This window comes from Crocodylus siamensis, chromosome 2 (genome assembly GCF_052110815.1).
Source record: "Crocodylus siamensis isolate JL-2025a chromosome 2, ASM5211081v1, whole genome shotgun sequence".
NCBI classification, from domain to species: domain Eukaryota; kingdom Metazoa; phylum Chordata; order Crocodylia; family Crocodylidae; genus Crocodylus; species Crocodylus siamensis.
Window position 1 is genome coordinate 87,348,676 of NC_143396.1, and position 25,477 is coordinate 87,374,152.

The 25,477-nt window shown below is 42.6% G+C and overlaps 1 protein-coding gene across 1 annotated transcript; it reads right to left on the reverse strand.

Moving 5' to 3' along the window:
* Positions 1-160: 160 nt before the first annotated feature.
* Positions 161-25,377, reverse strand: ETFDH (electron transfer flavoprotein dehydrogenase). Its single transcript, XM_090036287.1, has 13 exons — positions 25,141-25,377; positions 19,600-19,746; positions 18,500-18,729; positions 17,906-17,987; positions 17,410-17,528; positions 16,167-16,244; positions 12,254-12,400; positions 10,512-10,652; positions 7,979-8,122; positions 5,107-5,275; positions 1,739-1,921; positions 1,187-1,408; positions 161-869 (listed from the first exon to the last, which is right to left on the reverse strand). Exons 1-13 carry the CDS (start codon positions 25,343-25,345, stop codon positions 706-708), a joined length of 2,031 nt encoding a protein of 676 aa, XP_089892413.1. The 5' UTR covers positions 25,346-25,377; the 3' UTR covers positions 161-705.
* Between the last annotated feature and the right edge of the window lie 100 nt (positions 25,378-25,477).

A 25,477-nucleotide genomic window follows, 5' to 3' on the forward strand; every position in this document is an offset into this window, starting at 1 on the left:
CAGTCTGAAAACTAGAGCTTCTTAGAATGAATTTACCTGAACTGCTTTAATATATTCAAACACTAACTCCGTCACCAGAACAGCATCAGCTGAGTCTCAATCCCACTGACTTGAAGTGTTGGTAGAAGTAGTTTGTAAAAATAAAGTGACAATTTATCAGTTAAGTTTATATATAGTACTTAGAAACTTTATTAGAAATTTCTTCCCTTGAAATACCAGAGTTAAATATTATGAAGTGTAACAGTTAAAATTGGTGAGTTTTATAGACTGATTTTTTTTCTAATGCACTTATTGGATCAAGATTTCATTTATAGAATATTTAAGGCAGGGCAGACATATGTACTCATCACTAAAGATGAAGAATCACTCTTTTTAATTCTTTCACATCCAGAGTTCTGGATATGTCCACTTAACCACTGGCAAAAGATCAGATTCCACACTGACAAAAAATAATCAAGAAAAGACCTGTTTGTTTGGTTTTTTTGTCTGCTGCTCCACTTGCTTGGATGAAGCTTCTCACAAATAATAGCAAATGCAAAGGCATTATGCTTTAACATAGTGGTCCAGCCTGAAGTTTAGAATGGCAAATTTACCTCAAACACTCAGGTCAGTTATATGCTTACACTGCAGCACAGTTCCTGTAAAACTTCATTGTAGGAGCTTACAGCATCATGTCAGCAGTTCACTGGACAGTTTTGATCTGATTTACATTCCATTATAGGCTGGTCCTCCTCCACCTTCAGGTACTACCCAGTTAATATTCTGACTTGGGTCTTTAATATCACATGTTTTGCAGTGGACACAGTTCTGGGCATTTATTTGCAGCCGTGACCCTTCTCCTGTTTCCAGAGGAACAAACTCATAAACTCCTGTGAAGACAAGAATAATGTCACTATTTGGGTCAGCTACCGAATTACTCAAGATCTTAAAAATCCAAAAATTAAAAAAGGACATATAACAAGTTCTATGTTCATAACTCACAAGTTCTTGCACTCTTCGAAAGTAATTAAATAAGGGCTGTGATTTTACAGTATGGGGACTTAAATGTTCAGTTGATATCTCCTGTGCAGTTGCACCAATTGTCTGGTCACACAAAGTTCTTAGGGAAAAGGGTGAGGCCATAGTGAGGGGGAAAATTGTCATTCGCCCTGAAAAAATGTTTTAACGTACAATTAATTTTACATACCTGCAGGACAGAATCTTTGTTCTGGTCCATCAAATATTGCTAAATTCTTATTCACAGGGATACTGTCATCCTTTAAAGTCAAATGAGGAGGCTGATCATGTTCATGATTTGTACCACTTAGAGCCACAGAAGACAGGAGATCAAAACTGATTTTTCCATCAGGCTTTGGATATTCAATAGGTGTGCAATCTTTGGCTGGTTTTAGCTGAGCAAAGTCTGCCCCTGAAATTATGAATGATATAAGTCAATGTACTGGTGTTTAGATCAAGTAATTTGTAGGTATTCAAATTCAATTTTAAATAAGACACTTTAGCAATGTGTGGAATTCTTAATAACTGGAAGTGAGCACAAAAAAATACTACCCCTACCCCCCAGACCAGTTACATTAGGGCAGTGATCCAGACACAAATATACTTATCAAGTAACCACTCTAGCCTTGGTTTGTGTTTGAAAGCTCTCCCATGTGAGAACTAACCCGTCTGTTGCTAGATTTAATATTAAAGGCCAGAGAACAGATACAAGACATACAGCAGAATCTGCTGAAGGAGTTACCTGGATGTTTTAACGTCCATGGCTCCATTCCTCTCAGTATCCAGTAAAATATGCCTGTGTAAATCATTCCTCCATATACACCCAACACACCATGGCAGGAAGGCCGGATATTCCTAACAGAATAAATTTCTTTCCACACCCAGGATTTCTTTAAATTCTCTTCATATTCTGGCACATTAAGTCCTAAAAACAGAAATAAGTATTTAAAGGGAAGATTGTACTCAAAACTGGTTGCAAACTGAAAAGTAATGGTCAATACTGTATTAATTTACAGTGCTCAAACATTGATTTATCAAATAAAAACTGGGTTTATAGCTGTTTCATGAGAATATACCTAAATTTACCTCACTTTTAGTTCCACTGAAAAAAGTGATGTAGAAGTAAGCAAGACAACCACACATCTAAAAACTGCTATTGAGGGCTCTCTTCTGAAAAAGTTCTTCCTATGCACTTGTAAAGTTGAATGTAATTCCACTAAACAGATATCCTTCCTTTATTTATAGAGGAAAGCAAGTACTACTGAAGTCTCTTGTGGAAAAAAAATCCTGAAAACCCTATGCATTCCATTTTAAAAACTCTATTGCTTGAGGACTGGAGAAGAAATTTAGAATGGGAAACTAGGAATATACAAAACTACCATGCTTCTGCACCATACAGGAGGATCTACTTCCAAGAGTCAGTGGCAGATACCTAAAAAGGCTTGTGGTACATACAGGTAGTTTAGACTAAATGATGCTGTTTCTGGCCATGCACACAGAATACAGAGAAATATTAAGCCTCGCCCAACTGTCTCTCTCAAAATCATTTTGCCTTTGACATTTAAAAATGAAGACAAATGTTGACGCCTGTAGAAGGCACCAGTACTGTAAAATCTTGACTGTTGGATAAGAAGCATTATCTGAAATAGCCTTTTTGCTACCTAGGCCTAAACTTTTCCCCTTAAACTTTAAAACCTGAGAACCATAGCATTCTAACTTCTACAGCCTATGCAAAATGAACACACTGATATCTGGAACTCCATCCTCTTACAGTACTGTATTTACTTGAATCCAAGACAAGGTGTTTTTTCCTCCCTCATTAACATGGGGACAAAAAGCACCCCATCTTTGGTTTAAGTGGGGCAGGCAACTGCTGTGGCTCCAGCTCCAATGTAGGCTGGTAGTTGAAGCTGCTGCCCGACCCACTCTGCTGGAACTACTGCTGCATGGCTACGTGAGGACTAGAGCTACCAAGTGCTCCAGATTGGAACCAGGCGGGAAGGTAAGCTGCAGTGAGGTAGGTGGGAGGCAGGGCAGGTGCCAGGTGGCAAAGGGAATAGCATTACAGGGAGGGGGAGACAGGCAGCAAAGGGGAAGGGTCAGGCTACTTGACTCCCCTGCCACCTGGCCCCCTACCGCTGCTTGCCTGGCTGTAGCTGTGGGGAGGATGAATTTAAGATGTTGCTCCAAAATTTAAACTTTACATGTTGAATGTTATAACAACATTTATAAATGTTCCATGTATACAATCTAATTGTTGGGGGGTTGTCTTGCGTTCACTGTAGTCTTGGCTATGGATAAATACAGTATATTAGGCTGCTTTAAAATGTAATTCTGTTGTAACAAACTGATTTTAAAGGCAGACCTGAGAAACAGCATCAGAAGAAGCTCCTGAAGCAACATTCATTCCAATTATCAATACTGTTTCAGAATGGACACTGAAATAAATAAAGTAAAGGCCTACCTACTCTAAAAGATGCACCACTTTACAGCACACTGTACTGCCACAATTAAAAGCCTGTAACAAAACAACTTTATTTATTAAGCACACAAGGAAAACAGTTTTATAATGAAGTTGAAGAACATCATGTTCCAATTCTTTCCACAATGGGAACAGATCTAACTACCATGAAGGAACAGTATATTAGCATGATGGCTTTTTATTGCAGAAAGCTTCTAAGTGTGCTAGCTAGAAGCTGAACAATCTGACTGCTCCAGATACTACAAGACTATCTTGTACCACACCTGTAGTTGTGAAATATTAGCATACATTTTTAAATGGTTACAACAACTCGGAGTTTTAGGGAATAGCATCATTACAAAGTTTAGGCTTCTAAACATTACAAAAGGCTAAAAGATTATGGGATCACAAAGTTCTGACACTGTCTGTGATTTCTCCAGACTCATGGTGACAACTACCAGAGAGAACAATTTATATATAAAGAAAGCTACATAATAGTACAAAACTACCAATACAGGGCAGCTATTGCAGGATGTATTTGCTATTTTATCTAAAGCAGCATACACTGCACGTGACACATAATGGGATGCATACAGGATACTACTGCAATGAAAGGACTGTGAAAGGCAGGGATTCTTACCCAGGGTGCCATAGCACCTTGAGGTGCCTTGAAATCCTTTTAGGAGTGCTGTGGGGTGTCTCACAGTTCTAGCATTGTCAGATGTGTAAACATGTTTCACAAGATAAACCCAGTTTCAAATAGGAAATCATAGTATTAGTATTCTGACTTACTGCAGTCTTTTCTGTTGCAAAGTACTCAGGGAGTACTGGCTCTTTTTTTTGTAGACAAAGGGAGTGAAAAGTAAGAGCTGGCATTTTCTGAGGAGTGTCTTGAGTCTAAAATCTGAGAGCCACTGCTGTAAGGTTAAGTTTCAGTTGAACAGAAGTGTAATAATCTGACAACTTAAAAAACTTAATTTGCTATTCACTGTTAAATTGCATTGTATGATTTTATTTGCATTTCCCTCAGCTGGAACAATGACAGATGGTAGCCTTTCACTGTCTGAACTAATGCAGTAATACTGTTTGAGCTACAGGCAAGACACTCATCGCTGCTACCTAAATATTTTTTTAAAATTGTGAAAGTCAACCTTAAAAGATTTTTGTTTAAAAACATGGACAGTAAATTTAGGCTAACAACCCATAATGCCCCCTTGTATCAAAACCACACTGCATTCTCCACTGAAGTGCAAGGACCAGATCTATTCACTGTAACCAAACACAAGACTTTCTGACTTGCAGGAAAAAACCCTCAAATGTATCCATTTGGTCTGGAACCATCACAGTAATGGTGATTTATTTTGATTTCAAGCAGCTCCTTCATATTCAAATAATTAAAGTGCAGATGGTTTCAACTGTATATGCTGGTCCAGGGGTTGGCAGCCCTGAAGAATCTTGGGCTTGGGCCTGCAGATCCAAGGCTTTGGTGGCTGGGGGCTGAAGCCCTGCTGTCAGAATGACCAGTCGTGGAAGCAGGATCCTACTGCTGATCTACCTGCCTTTGACCCAGGGTGGGTCATTCCAGTCCCGCAGCCAGAAAAGTTTTCCCTGTGCTAGCCAATTACAAGTCTAAAGTATGGCAATCTTACCTGTTGTCTTTGCTTGGATGTTTTCATTAGTTAATTGGTTGAAAATAGCTTCTGAAGCCAGCATGCCACTTTTCATTGCAGTATGTGTACCTTTGATTTTAGGAACATTCATAAAACCAGGACTGCAACCAATCAGTAATCCACCAGGGAAGGTGAGTTTGGGTATAGACTGAAGAGAAAAACGTACTGAGATGAATATCTGCATTTTCTTAAATTAACCAAATCTAATGAAAATCAAATTTAGCACATGACCAGAAATGCTATGTGTGATATCACACTTGCTCATGCATTACCTAAAAGATTAGGTAGAGCAGTTCTACTTAAGTCATGGTCTTCTGGCAGTGAGCAAATGAAAGATCAGATACTGTGGAACATCAGTCCTTTCTATTTTTTCTGATATCCAATTCAGTAAGTTAACTTTTATTTTAAAAATAGAAAAGCATGCTTTCTCCCACAGTCATTGTATCCGTCTTAACAGAATCACACAATCATAGAAAAGTAGGACTTGATAGGGCCTCAGGAAATCATCTAGTCCAACCACCTGCTGAAGGCAGGATTCCCCACCCCCCCCCTCCAAAATACCCTATACACTTTTTTGTCTAGCCTGTTCTTAAAAGTACACAAAGAACCCTGTTGCAGATTGAGGACAAACCCTAAACTACCGCAAGCAGAGAAGGGGAATGATGTCCATGTCTGGTTGCTGCAAGGATAGGAAGCATTTGTTAATACACTTAAGATATCTAAAGAAGACCATGCTTCCCGCTACAGAATAAGGCAAATCATGCCATGGTGTCCATGCTGATCTGACTGTGGAATTCTTGATTCTTCTCTCTTGTTTAGTGTTTAGTTCTACATCCTCTCAGTTGACAAACAGACTTTGTACACACTATACAATTTGGAACAAAATCCCAATTCCTTTACAGGAAGAAAAAAGAAAAAAAAAAAAACTTACTTGGAGACTAACAACCAAACAGTTTGTGAACAAACTGTCCCTCTAGTCCCTCTCTCTGAGAAGCCTGATACCATCTACCAGGGTAAATTCTGAAAATGTTTGAATGTAGAAAATGATGTCCTGTAGCTACAAATTAAAACTAATCAGGTGATTCAGATATGTCTTAAAACAGCCAGAGACATGCCCCCCCACACTTACTATATTGTAGAAGTCCCTTTGAAGTTCTTTCTTACTACTTCTGAATAGGACTACGTCAATAGTGTGGTTTTAACTAACCCAAAATCAGCTGGTGAAGTTGGCAATACTTTTAAGGTTAACCAAAAAATTTCAGGACTTTGGCAAAGACGGTGGTGGTATCCCTTTTATATCCCATAACTAACTGGTTAGGGCACTCACCTAGGATGCGGCAGACCCAGGGTTAAAACCCTTCCCTGCCTGATTCACAGCAGGGATTTGAATTGCATGTCTCAGGAGAGTACCCTAACTATAATGGTTGTAGTGTATCGTCTCAATCCTTTCCTGTTGAAACTTCCATTTCAAATAAAACACTTAAATAGACATGGAAACAGGAACCGATCCCAGATAATCCCATCTCACAGGTAAATGCCCTAATCACTGTACTGTAGAGTCACTCTCATTCAATGAAACATTTAAGTATTTACAATGATGTGAACAGCTTTACAGGAGCCCCCACTTTGGCATATTTTATAAGTAAAACTTGACTTCTGGCATAATTTTTAGTAAATTTCATGACAGAGGAAGCAGCAGGGAAAGGGAGAAGCAACATTCATGAAATGCATACTAAGCATGCTTTCTGCAGGCTTATGCCATTATACTTTGAGTGCTTGAATTATTAAAGTTGCCAAGTCAAACAGCTGTTTGTATACAATATATTAAATGGTCAAAAGAGGAAAGCACTTAAGGGCCATAACTTGTCCCCCAAGTAACAGCACCACCATAGTGAAAGACAGAAATATCTGGCAATTAGTTCATCTACAGCTAATTAAAAAGATAAAAGTATCAGAGTATTTGGCAATTTTGTGCATCTTTCTATATATGAGGCAATCATCTTCACCAAATGAAAGGGAAACTAAGAACTTAAAGTGCTATTATGGCTCCATTGTGCCAACTGATCAAGGACTCCTACAATTATTATCAAGACAACTATTTTAGAAAATCTCTATTCCTACTACTTTGCTTCCAGCCGATTCAATGAGATGTTCTTAAACCCAAGAAGCACATCTTTAAAAGATATGAGCTTTCTAGAGTGTATCTGTTTAAAATTTCTGGTCAACCAGGAGATACAGGAAAGTAAGTTCCATTTAATGTAGGTACAAAGCACATTAAATAAAACAAGTCAAGCTCAGCCACATCAATTATGGAAGGTCTCTCACATATTACCAAAAACTCAGAGGAAAGCCAGGCTCATAAGCTGGAAATTTTAACTGTATTCTTGCTGAGCTGTGGAGAATGTCCACAGTGGCTAAAAGAAACAGCCTTAATTCTTTCATCTGTATTTCTCAGGAACTCATTCACATAAACTTGTAGAGACCAAGGGAAAAAGAGTACACCTACCCACTGCCTGTTAGCAATATGTTCATTACTGACTATTGTAACACCTTTGCTGTTTTGCACAATTCTGTTGCAACAGACACAAGAGAGATCTGGCCATATGCTCAGTCTAATAAACAGTGTCCATTTTCCCAAGTAGTGGCAATCAGCTTATTGTAGAACATCTAATGAGATCTGCTAGACCCAAAAGACTTTTCTTCTTCTGATCTGTAGTTACTTCTGCTTTATCTAACCTTTCATAATAAGCCAATGGAGACTTCCAAGTAGACAAATTGGAATTAGTATAACTAGCACTGTGGCCCAAGGAAATCCAAGGTAAATAGTCTAATAAAGTTACAAAATACTTACCTGGAAACCACCTTCATTCAAAGCCCTTGCACCATATGCAATCCTTTTTCCACCCTCCAAAGTAGGCTCCACACTGGGATGGTGCTTCCACCTCTGGAACTCTCTAAAGGGGTTCAAGTAGGGATTTTGATAATCTAAGCCAATCTATACACAAAACAGGTAAACATGATGTTAGAAACATTAAATATGAATAAATCAACAAAAGAGATGATAGTTTTATATTGCTGCTATAAAGTGTCTTAAGGCTAGGAAGGCATGATGAGCCCGTTTCATATCATAGCAGTTTCAGGCTCTTTTAAAACTAAAGATAAATGCAGTCGCCAAGCTATGTTCCATTTATGCTACAATTAGAGCCAAGTCTGAAGATTTTGCTACCAGAAAGTTGTGCCCAGTCCCAGTCAAAATCTTTACAACTTGGTTAAGATACTTTCCACACTACCCAGCTCCTGTTCCCACAGGGAATAAAGCAATGCAACTGCATTAATCATGGTTAGTCCTATGCTGTGTGGTTAAGGCATAATAATTTCCAAATCATATTTCAAAACGTTGTCGAACGCAGAACAGAAATATGGGCTACTCTTATCCCCAGGGCGCTCTCACAGTCTTCTCACCAATACTTGTAAGCACTGTTTTACATGACTGAGAAATGAGTCAATTAACATTTACAGATAGATGAAGCATCAGTATAAGGCATCAGGGAAAAATGCTATAAAGACAGATAATGAACACAGACTATGCCAGATGGCTAAATGCCTACTTCATATTTTACATCCATTCAAAAGCCTGAACATGGTTCTAGATATAGCCAAATTCCAGCTTTGATAGACTTTGAATCAGAAAATTATGATTCAAAGGGATCTCAGGAGGTCATCTATTCTAAACCACTGCTCAAAAGCAGGACCATCCCCAGTTGTCTCATCCCAGCCAGGGATTTGTCTAGCCACTTCTTAAAAAACTCCCAAGATGGAGATTCCACAACCTCTGGGTAACGTGTTCCAGTGCTTTACTATCCTTCTAGTGAGAAACTCTGTCCTAATATCTAACCTAAACTTCCCTTACTGCATCTTGAGACCATAGCTCCTTGTTCTGTCGCCACTGACAACAATCTACCTTCATCCTCTTTGGAACCACCCTTCAGGTAGTTGAAGGCTGCTATTAAATCCCCCTCTCAGTCTTCTCTTCTCCGAACTAAATAAGCCCAGTTTCCTCAGCCGCTTCTCACATGTGCCCCAGCCCCCTAACCACTTTCGTTGGTTACCCTCCCCCCCCGCTGGACTCTCTCCAATCTGTCCACATCCCTTCTGTAGTGGGGGGGCCTAAAATTGGACACACCACTCCAGATGTGGCCTCACCAGTGCCGAATACAGGGAAATACTTCCCTCGATCTTCTGACAATGCTCCTACGAATGCAGCCCAGCATGCCATTTGTCTTCTTTGCAACAAGGACATACTATTGGCTCATATTCAGCTTATCCACTATAATCCTTCTTCTGCAAAGCCATTCAGTTCCCAGCCTGTACTGGTGCATGGGATTATTCTATATTAAATGCAGGATTTGCACTTTTCCTTATTGAACCTCATGAGATTTCTTTTGGTCCAATCCTCTGATTTGTCTAGGTCTCTCTGAATCCTAGTCCTACCCTTCAGTGTATCTACTACTCCTCCCACCTTGGTATTATCTGCAAACTTCCCTCCACTCTTCCAGGTCGCTGATGAAGATATTAAAAGAAGCATTTCACAGTCACAGAATTATGACGTGCTTGGAATAACAGAGACTTGGTGGGATAGCTTGCATGCCTGGAACACTGTCATGGATGGGTACAGACTGTTCCGGAAGAAGGAGGGGTTGTACTTTATGAAAAAAAGAGCCACAGATATTAGGAAAAATGTTCTCACTAGAAGGGTAATAAAACACTGAAACAGGTTACCTAGACAGGTGGTGGAATCTCCATTCTTGTAAGTTTTTAAGGCCAGGCTAGACAAAGCTTTGCCTGGGATGATCTAGTTGGGGATCAATGATTTTTTTTCTCCCCCCGCCTATGCAGTGCCTGCCCCAGCCCCAGCTTCACTGTGGGGGCCTCGATCTAGTGTACCCCCCACCCCCAAGAAAAGAATATAAAGGGGTACATAAGCTGAAACTTTAAGACTCAAGGGATACGCTTATTTAAAAAGGTTTAAAACTTCCTAGAGAAGTGGTGCTGGCTCCTACCCTGGGGATCTTTAAGAAGAGGCTTGATGACTACCTGGCTGGACTCATTTGAGTCCACTCTTTTCTCCCGCCCAGGCGGGGGGTCGGACTTGAAGATCTACAAGGTCCCTTCCGATATGACTTCTATGATTCTATGAAAACCCCTGCTATAGAGACATTAAGATAAACCAGAAAGACTTAGATCCACTTCTCCTACAGTAACAATAGCATTAGGGATCAAGAATCAAATGGTCTGCTGCTGTTAAAAGAGGCCACATTGAAAGTTAATAAAGAAACAAAAACTGCATACAAATAAACTTTGTATTAGCAGAAAAAAATACTTACCACAAACCCAAGAGCTACTAATGGTTCACCTTCGTTTAAATGATAAAGAAAGGATCCTCCATATGTATGTCTGTCCAAGGGCCAGCCTACTGTGTGTTCTACCCTTCCCGGTTTCCACTTCTTTTCATCAATAAGCCACAACTGGAATAGAAGTCCCCCAGAAACTACTTTACAATGCAAAATACAGTAGTAGCTTTTTTATAATGCAACATAAAACCATAATCCAACTAGATGCAATAGGAATAAAATTGCATACATGTTACTTTCAATTTACTGTGCTACATTATATTATCAAGTAAGGAAAGCAATGCAAACACCCTCCCAGCATATTTCTAAGTAGCATTTCAATTACTATCCTTCCTTGAAACGCCACACATCAGCAAATTACACAAGTTGTTTCTTAATATTTTAAGCATGATAGCTAAAGCTGGTGACAATCCCTAACATTTGCTGTTAATCACAGAAGATCCTGTGTTTTACATGAGTGATTTTAAATAACTTTTCTTAATGAATTCAAGAAGAGTAACATATGCTTATATTGACCTTTTTTTAAAAAAACAAGCATTGTTTTTGTTAATTAATAATTATAATTCCTTTTAATAACTTCCTCAGTTAGGACTTTAAGTAGGATACTATAATCAGCCTCCCTGAGCATCCCAGAACATTATGGTTCACATTCTGTTTCCATTATACTACAGTGCTTGAAATGTTGTAGTAAAGAAATGCTGTTGTAAATGTTCCTATGAATTTTATAGCCTCAAATACAGTAACCTGAACAACGTTTTACAGCTGTTTTGTAACTTGGAGTAAAAATTTAAATATAGAGAACAAAGTATTCTGAACCTCTGTATACACTTTTTTTTGCTTTCATCCAACCTGTTACTTTACATGAGTAATACGTGGCACTTCATAAAACACAAAATATGTTTCTACATATACATAAAATATTTCTACAAATTAAATAAAATGCCTGGGCTAGACGCCTTTAGAATTGTTGCTGGACCCCCACGGGTAACTGGCTTAATTCTGAAACATAACTGAAGACAAATGAAGACCATTCTCAGCTATCATTCCAATACACTGGGGCACAACATAACTCATGGCACTAATTTACAGAACAGTCACATACAGAATAAGAACTGGGGTGTAGCAGACAGCCATACCTGGACAACTTTCCAATGTGGCTATGCCTTGGTTCTCCCTTATGCAGTGACACAGTCAGTTAGGCTTAAGGCTAGAAGTGGCCAAGAGTTAAAACAGTGAATTAAGGTTTTGGGGGGTTTGGGGTTGTTTTTTTGGGGGGGAGTGGGGAATATAGAGATACAGCCAATGTGGTTTCAGAAGACTGTACTGTAACCAGAAAAAAGGGAGGGACAGCAAATTCTAGTTATGAAGTTCAAAGAAAACACAACGGCAACAGAAAGCAAATGAATTGACAGCATTAAAAAAAAAAGAGAAAGTAGTTGTGCACTGGCAGGTAAAAGGCATCACAACTTAACTGGCCTTTTCCATCTCATTCTATAATACCAAAAGTTTAAAAGTGCAAGACTAATTCCCACCTTTTGTCAAAATTCACTGCCCCCCTCACTTATACAAACTATTTAATATATGCGTGCACACACATACACATACAAACAAAATAAGTATACATGTACATATATACCCACACTCAAATGAAAACAGTTCAATTGACAGGAATTATTTAAGCTTACAAAGACTGAGTTAAAATTAGTTAGGGATACCTCCTTCAGTCCAATACCATAGCTCTGGACTTGGCAGTTCTCCCTTAGATTGAACCTGTTGTACAACTGTTTGGCGAGATGTCCATGACAACCTTCTGCAAAGATTGTGATTTTGGCATGCAATTCCAAACCCCTTTCAAAGATAGCCTGTAAAAGCAGAATATTCAACAATCACCACATGGATTTAAAAATATAGAGGAGATTGTGTCTGAACCTCTAAGTGCAGCACAGAACTGGGACCTAAAGAGGGGGCACTAGGATGCAATGCCTTAATAACACCTTGCATCTTCCTGATTCTGGGGTTTGTTGGTAACAATCTTAATCAAAACAGTTCCCCTGGGTTGTGGAAAACTTAAGTACCACAACAGACTGTGACTGTACTTCAAAATGCTCTCCTCACCTTCACAAATGCTCTGTATGCCAGGCCTTGGGAGGTGCTCCCTGAAAGATCGCCTTCCACAAATCTTTTATCAGATAAACTTTCACCAGCTAAGCAGGGGATCTTTGGGTCCATTTATATCACACTGGCCTTTTTAATCTCTCATGAAGTGTGGTCAGAACGGGGTAGAGGATATTACCATATAACTTTCAAAATTGAAGATTTATTTAGAAAGTTGCCATCCTGGACAACATGCCATTTGGATAAAGGCCCTTAATCATATGTTATTTTGTCCACATTGTCAGGATTTCGCATGCATCTTGTAAGAAAACATTTTGAATAAATTACTTAGTTATGAGCAAATACTCCCTCAGCACATATTTATGACTTGAAATAGATTCAAATCCCACTCAAGGGTTTCCTGTGCATGCCAAGAAAAAGATAAACAATAAAAATTAGTTGTCTTGTACATTTAAATAAACTACCGGATCTTAATGAAATCAGATGTTAGCAACAACTTTGCCAAAAAAGATCCAAAACAAGTGCATCTTTCTTTTAGATATGATTGTTTTATAGTAAAACAATAAAGAAGTTATAATAACTTGTTTGTAAATATACGGTGAGAATAATTAACAGAAAAGCTGTATTTTTAACAAAACTTGTCTCGGATATGATTAGTAATTCTTCTGGCATTTTTCTTACATAAACATGTCCCAGTTAAGCTTAGAAAAGTTTTACTGAAATTTTTAATTTGATGTAGACAAATACTTATTATATAGAGGTATCTCACATGCTCCTGGCTCCTGGCAAAGGTGCCTCCTGTGTATGTATGTGTGTGCGTAGGCCTCTAGGGCAGTGGTTCTCAACCTTTTTAGCTCAGAGCACCCCTCACTGGACTTGAGGCACCCCTCCATCACTTTTGCAATCTGAGAGGCACCCAGATTCAACAACTCATTTATATATTACAGTGCTTACTTCCTTGCAGAAGGGTCTGGCAGTGAGGGTGGGGAATTTGCCAGAGTGACAAACTTGATTCTGCTCTTATCTGCTTATCTTTTTACGCTTCACTTATCTCCTCACACCTCATAGCACCCTTCAAAGGATCTGGCAGCACCCCTGGGTACCACAAAACCCTGGTTGAGAATCACTGCTCTACTTTGTATCAGCTATGTGTTAGTCTTAAGTTACTTCCTAGGTTATATTCTGCATTCTGTTAGTTAAATAGACCATACAGGTGCCCCTTTGACCTATCAGGGATGAACAACATGGGCACAGCAGCAGACCCTTCTGCCTGCTCTTTGGCTGACTACTCTTAATATTATACTGTATATTATTATACAGATTGCAGACCTTAGATCCAACATTAGTTACATAATGCAACAAGAATGTAATGTTAAGCACTAAGTTCGTATCACTGACAAGCATGGTAATTATGCAGAGAGTTGGTACTGAGAAGAAGAGAACTCAGGCTACAACCACTACCTACTTGCTGGGTTCTTCCAGCAGAAGGTGAGGTTCCTTCATTTACTCTGCTGTGAGCTGTAGCCTGATGGTGTACTAAAAACAGGGCCATTGTTGTATATCATAGTTCAAATAAAGTTTTGGTTAAGTCTGGCCCTCAAGAATCTTTCTTCATCCACCTGTTCCGCTAATTTCCTCTCGGGGAAGGCCAAAGGGGAAGCTGCTAATGTATGGAGTAAATTAACTAATTTGTAGTAAAAATAGCAGATATTTTGATATACAGACTTAAATCAGTGTAAGCCACTCTACTCTAATAATGGCAGTCCCACAGAAGCAACAAGTAACTCACAGGGACACGTTATACTGCACCTGTGTGTGCCTGTTTGCTGTAAACGGCTACCCTGGTAGACAGTTCATCCCACACTAGCAGTCTGCATGATACAAACTGCCATCTAGTGTTCAGGGCTTGCAATAGCGTAGCTGCAGACCACTGGCTTTGGAGCAGGTCATGTGTCCACTCATAACTACAGAGAAAAATCAGGGGCGCAAGTACTTCATAAGAATGGCAATATGTCTTTTAATGGGTGTCCGTGTGTGAGTGTGTGTGCTTGCAGCTAGCATTCTTCCGCTTTCTGTATAAAAATTAATGCTTATTGTATTGTATACTTTATCACTGCCCCTTTTTCTTTTTATTAATTTGTACTGTAGTAGTGAATCAGGACTACAACAATTCTTAAAGCAAGGATGAGAACCCACATCTTCCCACCCCAAGCAAATGCCCTAAACTTTAGGCTAAAAAAAAATAAATAAAAAAAAAATCACAAGCACTGCTGTTTGCTTCCTTTTCCAATGAATCTTGACATCTTTTATGCACAGTGAAACAGCTTCAATAGGATGGAATGGTATCACTCCAGAAGCGACTATGCACTACAGAACAGAGGGCTCTCCAGATGTAGAAGATCAGGGTTTAAACCCTCTCAAGCAGAAGGAAGAATTCCATATCCTGGGCAAGTGCTCTAATCAGTGTAAAAGGCCACCACTATTTCCCCCTTCTCCTTCACTGGTACTGCTTTTAGAACAAAACTATGACCCTTGCTTGGTTTTGAAAGAAATATAAAGGGTGTGTCCATAACCTGCAATCATAAGTAGAGGAGCTTCCTTCCAGCCTTGTGTAAGATTAAGCTCCAAAAAAGTGGTAGGATTTAATCTTTCCTCATTGGCTTGTTCTAGGCAAGTCTTCACTCAATGTAAGAACAGTTTTGACTCTCTCCAGTCTGTACTCATTGTGGATTCCACCTTGGAGGCCAGTCACTTAAAATTAAGAAACACTACACTCAAAGTCAATTTTTGGAACTATCCTGAAGTACACTGCCAAAGTTCACCCTTCCCTCTGGCCCCACCCAAAAACAGGAATGATTTGGGGGTTTATAGCATCTCCTAAAGAGTTAAAATTAACTGCAAATATGGTAGAAGACAGCAATCCTACAAAAGAATAGTGTTCTGTGTTTTATTAGTTATAGCTAGAGAGACCTCTCTTCAACTCTCACCTTTATGCATGGGCATAAGTGGGAATTTCAGCTCTGTGTTAGGTAGCAGAGTAGGAGAGAGTCTTAACTCCTGGCTGCTGCTGCATGGGCTCCCCACATACCAGCAGCTGTTCTTGCTGCCATTGCTGAGCAAATTCCCCCTCTGATGCCCTGCTTTCCCACCTATAGTTATTCTTCTGCTTTAGTCCATGCTTTCCCTTCTTCCTTGGCTTCTTTTCTTTTCCTCCAGGCTCTACCCATGTCAAATGACACTCAAAGTTACACACTGAAAGTTACTCCTCCTTAAATGATCCATCCTTCTGCAAAGGTTTTTGCTGACAATGCCAGAATAGAACTTCCTCTACCCTGAGACTGGAGCTTCATCCTGTGGCCATGAAGGACTATTTGCACATATTTTAGATTTAAACTTGAGGCAGAGACTGAGGCAGAGACTAGAATTTAAGTTTATATAGTACCAGACAGCACTGAAGTGATTTAGGCAGCAACTACAGATTTGAAAATTTGTTACAAAGAGATGAGTACTCACTTTAGGTGCTCCATCCTTTTGAATGCCTACATCATTTGTCGCAATCCCTTTCACACTTCCATCTTCATGGAAGAGAACCTTTAAAATGTTTGAGCAAGAACAATTTTAATGATTTATTTTCATTGCATTTCTAAAATTATCTCCAAGTACAGAATATTGAGAATTAAAAAAACATGAGCTGTCTATGGACACAATCTTGAAAACTAAGGAATTATTCATTAACTTAAAAGGCAAGTACCTGAATCCAAAACAACTTTGAATGTAAGATGACCCCTCTATAGATTCTATACATAGAAAACAGTACATTTGTTATAATCTTCCATGTATCAAATCTAATTAGTGGAAGGTCATCTCAAATTTGTCCCCATCACTGCTATAGCTGGAAAAGCAGCAGTGGGAGGGCAAGGGGCTAGACTCCTACCCCTTGCTCCACCCCCATACCTGCCCCTCCGTGCCTGTCTGCTCCCTTGCTTTCCATGCCTGTGCCTGACTCTATCCCTCCCACCCACTCCCCCACTCCCTTACTTTCTGCTGCAGCTCTGCTCCTCTAGGGAAGCCAACAGCAATGCAGCCCCAACCCAGCCCTTGCCCAGCCTGCCTCCCCCACCCCTGCTCCCTCCTGTAGCCTGCTCCATGCTTATCCCTCCATTCCCTGCCTCCCTCCTTACCTTCCACTGCAGTATTGCTATAGCTCTGGAGCACTCACCAGTGCTGCAGCCCCAGCCCAGCTAGAGAGAAGTGGCAGCAGCTCTCACCAGAGCAGCATCAGGGCTGAAGCCAGAGCAGAAGGTAAGAGGGGAAGGGGCAGCTGCGGGGAGGGAAGCAGAGGGTGAGAGAGGCAGGCATAAGAACAGAACAGGGAGCAGGGGAGTGGAGGGAGGCAGTCTACATGTCCCCCTGGGAGCCCCGGCTGTGTGCCCCCTTCCCTCACCAGACAAGCTATTCCAGCCCAGGGCGTGTGGTGGCTCAGCCCTACCTTCAGCCCAGAGCCAAAGCCAGAGCCGAGCTTCTGCCTGCCCTGGCCTGATATTTGATTCTAAGATGGGGTTATTCTTCCCCTCATGCTGACCGGGAGAAAAAGACATACTTTTCTGTTCAAGTAAATACAGTGATTTCCTGCGTTAGGGCCACAGAATTCAGAATCTGGCAAGCCAATTTCTTAAATACTCCTCTGTAATATAGGGATTGCTACAATACATCAAAAACTGGGCCAAACTCACTCACACAGAGCTACTCCCATTACCTCAGCTGCTGCATAGCCTGGATATACCTCAACACCCATAGCTTCTGCTTGTTCACCCAACCATCTTACAAAATGTCCAAGGCGCACTATGTAATTCCCATGATTAACCATTGGAAGTCCTAGACAAAAAGAGAGAAATATACAACAATATGTCCAGGTTCATGGATTAATGGGAATTCATATACATAGTGCAAATACTATGTGAAAGATGTAAAAATTCAAATAAATATTGGTTTTATCATTCTTAGCTATGATTGCAATAAAGCATATGAGATCTGTGTGCAATATTATGTACTATCATCCATCTACTTACACAGCCCTCATCATTGCAGCTTATTAAAATGTCTACGGACTTGCTCTAACACAACTGATTGTTCAATGTCCCTTATATGCAGTTTCTACTTGAAATGCACTCTGTAGCACTAGCTATTTTTTACAGCATATTAAAACATAGCCCCATTTCTCATCAAGTGTTGAAGTTTTCTACAAGCCATACCGGGAAGAATTGGCACTGGAATTCTGTAACTCTTTGTTAAAATTCCAAACTTATCTTCAGTTACAGGAGTATGAAGTGGTGCCTAAAGAAAAAAATCAGAGTTACTTCTTGCTGCTAGACAGTAAACAGATGCTATTTCCTTCTTACAATAATCAATTAAAAAAATCTAACAGAATAGAAAACAAAGAAGCAGTAGTCTTATAAGAAAGATCAATGATGTACACAAGAGGCCACATCCCAGACAGAGCAACAGATAAGAGATCAATTCAGGTAATGCTTCTTGGCTAGTGAAACTGACATAGGGCTTTTATAAGCAGTTCCTTTCTCAGTGTTTTATAGTACCCAACATTATGATAGCCAAGAGATTTCTATACGTAAATGTACAGGAAACAGATACTTACAGTAGGAAAATATTTTCCTTTAATTTTGCTTGATTTTTATTAAGAAATAACCTCTTTTCTTATTTCTTTTATTAAGAAATAACAAAAAACCTCTTTAGTGGACCCCAGATTTTCTTAATAATAACCAAGATTTCTAAAGAGGTTTTTTGTACAAGTCAGAGGTAAGTCATAATATTTTAATGTTCATAAATACCCCTCGCTCCTTCCAGTCTGGGAAAAGCTCCGTCAAAGCACGTGGCTCAAGACAAGCACCGGAAAGCGTATGTGCACCGAGCTGAGCAGCTTTCTCCACCAGACATACACGGACTTCTCTGTCATGCTCAATGGCTAACTGTTTGAGTCGAATAGCTGCAGAAAGTCCTGCGGGGCCTGCTCCAACGATGACAACATCAGCTTCTTCTGCAAATCTTTCCATGTTCACCGCTTCAATAGAGCAAAATGATATAATGATTGTATCCAATAATTTGTCTTTGTTATCCCTCTCTCTCTGATCAGTGCAACTTTTACTATTTTACTTTGCAATAGAAGACATCAGATATCACAATAAATTTATGCTGTGCAAGGACAATGCAAGAGAAAATGAACTAAACACCTGAACACCATTTACTAACAAACAGGGATTCAATAAAGAACTATACACGCTAGTCACCATCACTGGTAACTACTCATCCTTGAGCACTGAAAGTCCAGGTGCCTCGAGCTCAGGAGGTAAAAGAATCAGGAAATGGTTTTTATGTTTCTGCCCTTTTTTTCATGACACTGGGAATAGTGACCCAAGTCTCAGGCATAGCCTACTTTACACAGGTAGTCACTGGCCTCCCCAGGCTGTTCCAGAAGCAGAGACTGATAGAACCCCTTGTCTAACAATGGCCTAAAAGCCACTGAAGTTATTCAAGTTATACAATCAAGTAGCTAAAACTTAATAGTTTAATCATCTTATTTTTTTAAGACTAGCTCATAAGATTTTAATGCAAAATCATAAAAGTACATATCTGACAGTAATAAAATAAAGATCAAATAAATGCTAACTTTTTCTAGTTTGTAACTAAGATGACAAGACATATTTACATATTCACCTCTTTTAAGTCCTATACTTTAATACAATTAGATTTGCTGCATTACAACTGACCAGTTAAAACCACTATGAACACTGTAAACAACCATAATGCATTATCTGAAACATTAGTATTAGGCACAACACAACATATTCTTTGCAAAATATGTTTATGGTTTTAAACTTTAGAAAGCCTTCAAGTAATACAAAGCTGCTTTCTGATGTAATTTTTCACATACCTTCCCATCGCTCGTCCTTGTCCCGAGGGTGAATAGTATAGTGTGTGGTTATACGAGGTACAGAAGTAGAAGAAGTCCATCTTGTAATATGCACTGATGGCAGGCAGTCTTTCTTTATCAGCTTTAAAGCACGTAAACAACAATGTGCTGTGCAAAAAACAACAAGATTCACTGACTCATTTACACATTAACCTGGCTCAATCACTGATGACAAACAGTGTTCAGCCTGAGATTTTTAGTTGCTTTTTTTTTAAATCTTACACTGAAAAGAAAAATCCTAATCAAATCAGTAAACCCAGATCCTATTTTGACGCGTGTTTTGGAATAAAAGAGAAGGTTGGAGAGAGATTATTTATTCCAAGAGGCACTATTCTACCTGTGCATAGCAGCGCTTTCATTCTTGCACTCACATAATTGTGAGTTAGTGGGGGGTGATTCAATTTAAAATCCATCCCCAAAATTTAATCATGCTTAAAATGAACAAGCAGGAAACCTTTATTTGAAGCATCCATTTTAATTTCACTCTGGCTGTACTGAAAAACAAACTCTTTGACTAGCACTATTCTGCTGTTTCTTGCTAACCAGGAAGCTATCTAATTCTATTCCTATTTCAGCAATATGTTACCAGCACTTTAGCTGTATGGGCTGAAATCACAACCCATTAAAATGAACAGGGACAGTGTTTTGGAATGAATTTATTTCAGTTAAATGAAACTAATTTGCTTAAAGCGGATTGGGGTGCTCACCCTCCAGCCTGAGGGCCAATGCAGCCATAGTATTTGGCCCCTGGGGTTCCCCACAGGTTGGGAACATTGGTGGTATAGGAGAAGTGGCAATTAATATGGCTATCTTCCATTGCTCCCAAATTCCCAAATCCCAAAGTGTGTGCACTGGGGCCTGGAAATGTTCCCTTCCCCTGCAGGGCGAGGCTGGGTTTGGGTCAAGCCTCCTTCTCCCCTATAGAGCCAAGTTGAGATTGGGATCTACCCCCACCACCCTGCCCTGTGTGTGGCTGGATGGGACCCCACTATGCCCACCCCAGACGCTAGAATGGATCCACCAGCCGGATCTGGCTCATGGATGAACTGGCCACCGACCGCCCAGCCCAATGGTTGAGCGCCACTGAACTAGATCCATAATGTAAAAAGCAGCAGCAGCAAACTTATCGACAGCGATATGCATTTAAAACCAATGAAACTGACACCATTTGCACTGGCTGGGGTAGGGCGAAGGCACCGCACTAAGCTATAAATAAACAGCAACTCCTACAATGGTGTTGATGTGGAGTGCTATTAGGGCCCCTGCCCGAGAGGCATAGCCTACCCCAGGGCCTGTCTGAGGCCTCCACCCAGACAGAGCCCATGGGGGAGCCCCCCACCCCCTGGCCTGCAGGGGTTGCCCAGTAAGGCCCGGGGAGTCAGGGATCGGGGACCCCCACACCTGTCCTGCAGGTGCCTGCCTTAGGGCCCTGGAGGCACAGGTGAGGGAGGTCCAGGAGGAAGTTAGCAGGCTGAGGGGAATCAGGGAGGCAAAGGATGAAATTGATGGTTATTTCCTTTCCCTGCAGGGCCACACACTCAAGGAAGAAGCACCTCGGGAGATGCCTTCCACTGCAGAGTGGCAGACGGTCACCTCCAGAACCAGGGCTGCTCGCAACACAGCAGTACCAGTTCCTCCAGTCTGGCTAGAGAACAGGTACAAGGCCCTGGCAACACTGGAGGAGAAGGAAGGAGAGGAGGCAACTCCACACTCTCCATGCTCCAAACAGGCCGAAGGAGCTAAGCAGTCCTGGAGAAGAAAGCGTCTAGCGATCGTCATAGGCGACTCCATCCTGAGAGGTACAGAGGGCCCCATCTGTCGCCAGGACCCCTTGACACGCGAGGTCTACTGCCTACCCGGAGCAAGATTCAGGACATGACAGGGATGATCCAGGCCATGATTCAGCCCAATGATTACTACCCCGTGGTCCTAATCCATGTGGGTACTAATGATGCGGCCAGGAAAAGCCCTGATCACCTGATGGCGGACTCCCATGCTCTGGGGGACATGCTGAAGGAGATAGGTGCACAAGTGGTATTCTCTTCTGTCCTACCAGTGAGTGGATGTGGAAGATGGCATGAGACATGCATCACAGAGACCAACTGGTAACTTTGGGAAAGGTGTCTGGAGGCAGGCTTTGGCTTCCTTGACAATGACCTGCACATCACGATGAGAGACATGCTTAGATGGGATGGGTTCCACCTTTCCCCTAAAGGTAAGCATGTGTTCTCTTCTAGGTTGGCGGATTTCTTCCAGTGGGCTTTAAACTAGGCTTGTCAGGGGAAGGGGAAGATGAGAGAGGAGGAAGCCTTGTACGGCTAAACAAAGCAGCACTCCCAAGTACAGCCCAGCCTAGACCGACGAGTGGAACATATACACAGGTAAGCAACAGGGGCCAGGGCAATGCTGAGATTAGGGAGCCACTGCACACATCCTCAGGAGGCCTCAATGCCTCTAGACAAACGCTTGTAGTATGGGAAACAAGCAGAAGGAACTTACCCTCCTGCTCACTGACACCAACCCAGACATAGTGGGGCTCACTGAAACGTGGGGGGATCCAACTCATGACCTGGTGCTGGCCACGGGTGATGACCTGGTGAGGGGGCTGTGGGTGCTTGATCACCTGGGCGACAGTAATCATTGCCAGCTAGATTCCACCATCCAGCGCAAGGTGGCAAAGGCTTGCAGTGAGGCAGCAGCCCTAGATTTCAGGAGGGCAAACTTCAACGAGCTAAGGAGAATAGTCGGGGAGGCAATGAGGTCCCAGAGGGGAGGGAAGCCAAGTGTCCAAGAACAGTGGTCACTCTTAAAGGTGACGATCCTCCAAGCCCAAAGGGTGGTAATCCCAATATGGATCAAAGGGAGCAGGAGAGCGCAAAAGCCCCCATGGCTCACCAGAAGCATCCAGGAATGTCTCCTAGCTAAAAGGGAGGCATACACCCAATGGAAGGGAGGGGCCATCACCAGGGAGGACTATACTGCAGTTGTTCGGGGATGCAGAAGGGCAATCAGGAAGGCCAAGGTGGAGATGAAACTAGGACTAGCTTCCTGGATCAAGGACAACAAGTCCTCTTTTAAATACAAAAGGGGCAAAAAGAAGGTACCAGGTAACGTGGGGCCCCTGCAAGACATGCTAGGAAATTTGGTCGTCACACCAGATGACAAAGCTAACCTATTTAACGACTGCTTTGCCTCCATTTTCCTGAGCAGGGACTGGATCAGCCTCCCCACTGGGCCCCCCCTCAGGCCTCAGGGGAGGTACACCTAGGCCAAGGTCAGTGAGGATCTAGTCAGGGAACTTCTGGAGGGACTGGATGTATTTAAAACAGCTGGTCCGGATGATCTCCACCCCAGAGTGCTGAGGGAATTAGCTGAAGTCATTGCTCGACCCCTGGCATGGCTTTATGAACACTTGTGGTGCTCTGGTGTGGTGCCAGAGGACTGGAAGAGGACCAGCGTGGTTCCCATCTTCAAAAAAGGGAGGAAGGAGAACCCAGGAAACTATAGGCCAGTTAGTCTTACCTCAATCCTGAGTAAGCTGTTTGAGAGAATTATTCTGACACATATCCACGAGGAGCCAGCAGGGGAGATTATGCTTAGGGGCAACCAACACGGGTTCATCAGAGGCAGGTCCTGTCAGACCAACCTGGTGGCCTTCTATGACCAGGTCACCAAATCCTTAGATGCAGGGGTAGCAGTAGATGTAGTCTTTCTGGACTTTAGGAAGGCCTTCGACACAGTCTCTCACCCCGTTCTCATTAAAAAACTGGGGGACTGTGGTGTCGACACCTACACAGTCAAATGGGTTGCCAACTGGCTGGAGGGCCACACCCAGAGAGTAGATGGGTCATTTTCAATCTGGAGGGATGTGGGCAGTAGGGTCCCCCAGGGCTCGATCCTCGGGCCCGCGCTGTTCAACATCTTCATCAGTGACTTGGACAAGGGGGTAAAAAGCACCCTGTTCAAATTCGCAGACAACACTAAGATGTGGGGGGATGTGGGCAAACTACAAGGGAGAAATAGGCTGCAATCAGACCTAGACAGGTTACAGGCGTGGGTGGATGAGAACAGGATGGGATTCAACACTGACAAGTGCAAGGTGATATACCTGAGAAGGAAGAACCACCACCATACCTACAGGCTGGGGAACTCCCTTTTTGTCACTGCAGAGGCAGAAAAGGATCTTGGAGTCATCATTGATGCCAAGATGAACATGGGCCAGCAGTGTGGGGATGCAGTCAGGAAGGCCAACTGCATCCTGTCATGCATCCACAGATGCATCTCAAGCAGGTCAAAGGAGGTGATACTCCCCCTCTATTTGGCACTGGTCAGGCTGCAGCTAGAGTACTGCATCCAGTTCTGGGCACCGCACTTCAAGAAGGATGTGGACAACATGGAGAGGGTCCAGAGGAGGGCCACTCGCATGACCAGGGGCAGCAGGGAGAGGCTACGGGACCTGAACCTGTTCAGCTTCCACAAGAGAAGGCCAAGAGGGGATCTACTGGCCTGTTACAAACTAGTCAGAGGGGACCTGCAGGCATTGGGGGAGTCCCTGTTCCCCCAAGCACTACCAGGAGTGACTAGCAATAACAGTCACAAGCTGGCAGAGGGTAGATTTACGTTAGATATCAGGAGGCGCTACTTCACCGTCAGGGCGGCTAGGATCTGGAACCAACTTCCAAGCAAAGTGGTGCTGGCTCCTACCTTGGGGGTCTTTAAGACAAGGCTAGACAATCACCTTGCTGGGGTTGTTTGACCCCAGTACTCTTTCCTGTCATGGCAGGGGGTCAGACTTGATGATCTGCTCAGGTCCCTTCAAACCCTACTAACTATGAAACTGTGACACGCAGCAGCATTATCCAGTTACATAACCAAAATGCATTGAGTCCCCACATCCCCGGACCTTCCAGAACAGGGTCACCACTGCTGGAGGAAGGTGCAGGGGGGGGCAGGGTGACAGCTCGCTGGGGCAGAGAAGGGCCCTGCGGAGCCCAGAGGTGGGACCGGGGTGCACCCACCGCTCTGGCAACAGCAACTCCCCTTTTCGTGCCTTACTTTCAGGCACAGATTGAGGGAGAAAACTAAAACAGGTTTCCTGTTCACGCTCCCCTTCAGTTCAAGGGAGCAGGTAACAGGTCCACAACTTCCAAGTCCCTGCCTGACCAACGTCAAACTGACAAACAAATAGTGCTGGGCGTGCCGATGAAACACCGTCCACAAAACACAGGGCACAGCACTGGCACCTGCGTTGTGGGGCTTTTTATTTTTGCTTTTTCAAAGATATATATTTCTATATAGATACATACAAAGGGGGGGTGCGTGTGTATACACCCCTATACTTTTCCTGCCCGCTGGCCTGAGCAGCTGCCGGGCTCCCGCTGTGCTCCCCGCGCTAGGTCATCTCCCGCCCCTCCCGCGCGGCGGTGACCTTTACCCCACTTCTGTGTGTGACTGGAGGGGACGGGAGCTCCGGCCACCCCGCCCCCCGTGGCCCGCCGTTACCTTGGCCGGAGGCCTGGCGCAACGGGGACATGGTGGCCGGGTCCCCCGCACCTTCGGCTCGCGGGCGGGACCGACTGCTCGACTGCCACGGCTGCCAACACCCGCCCCCAACTGCGCCTGCGTGCTGGGACCCAGGCTGGGATCGCTCAACAGATCGATCTGTCGATCTGTTGTAGGCCCTGGAAAGAACTACGCCTCCCGGCATGCCCCGCGGCTACCTTCCCCCGCCGGCGCATCGCTCATGAGCCGCTTCCAAGCTAAGGGGCAAAAGGAAATGCGAGGAAGAGGAAGGGGAGGGGAGTAGAAAGTGATGTCACGCCCTGCTGGGCGGTGGGGT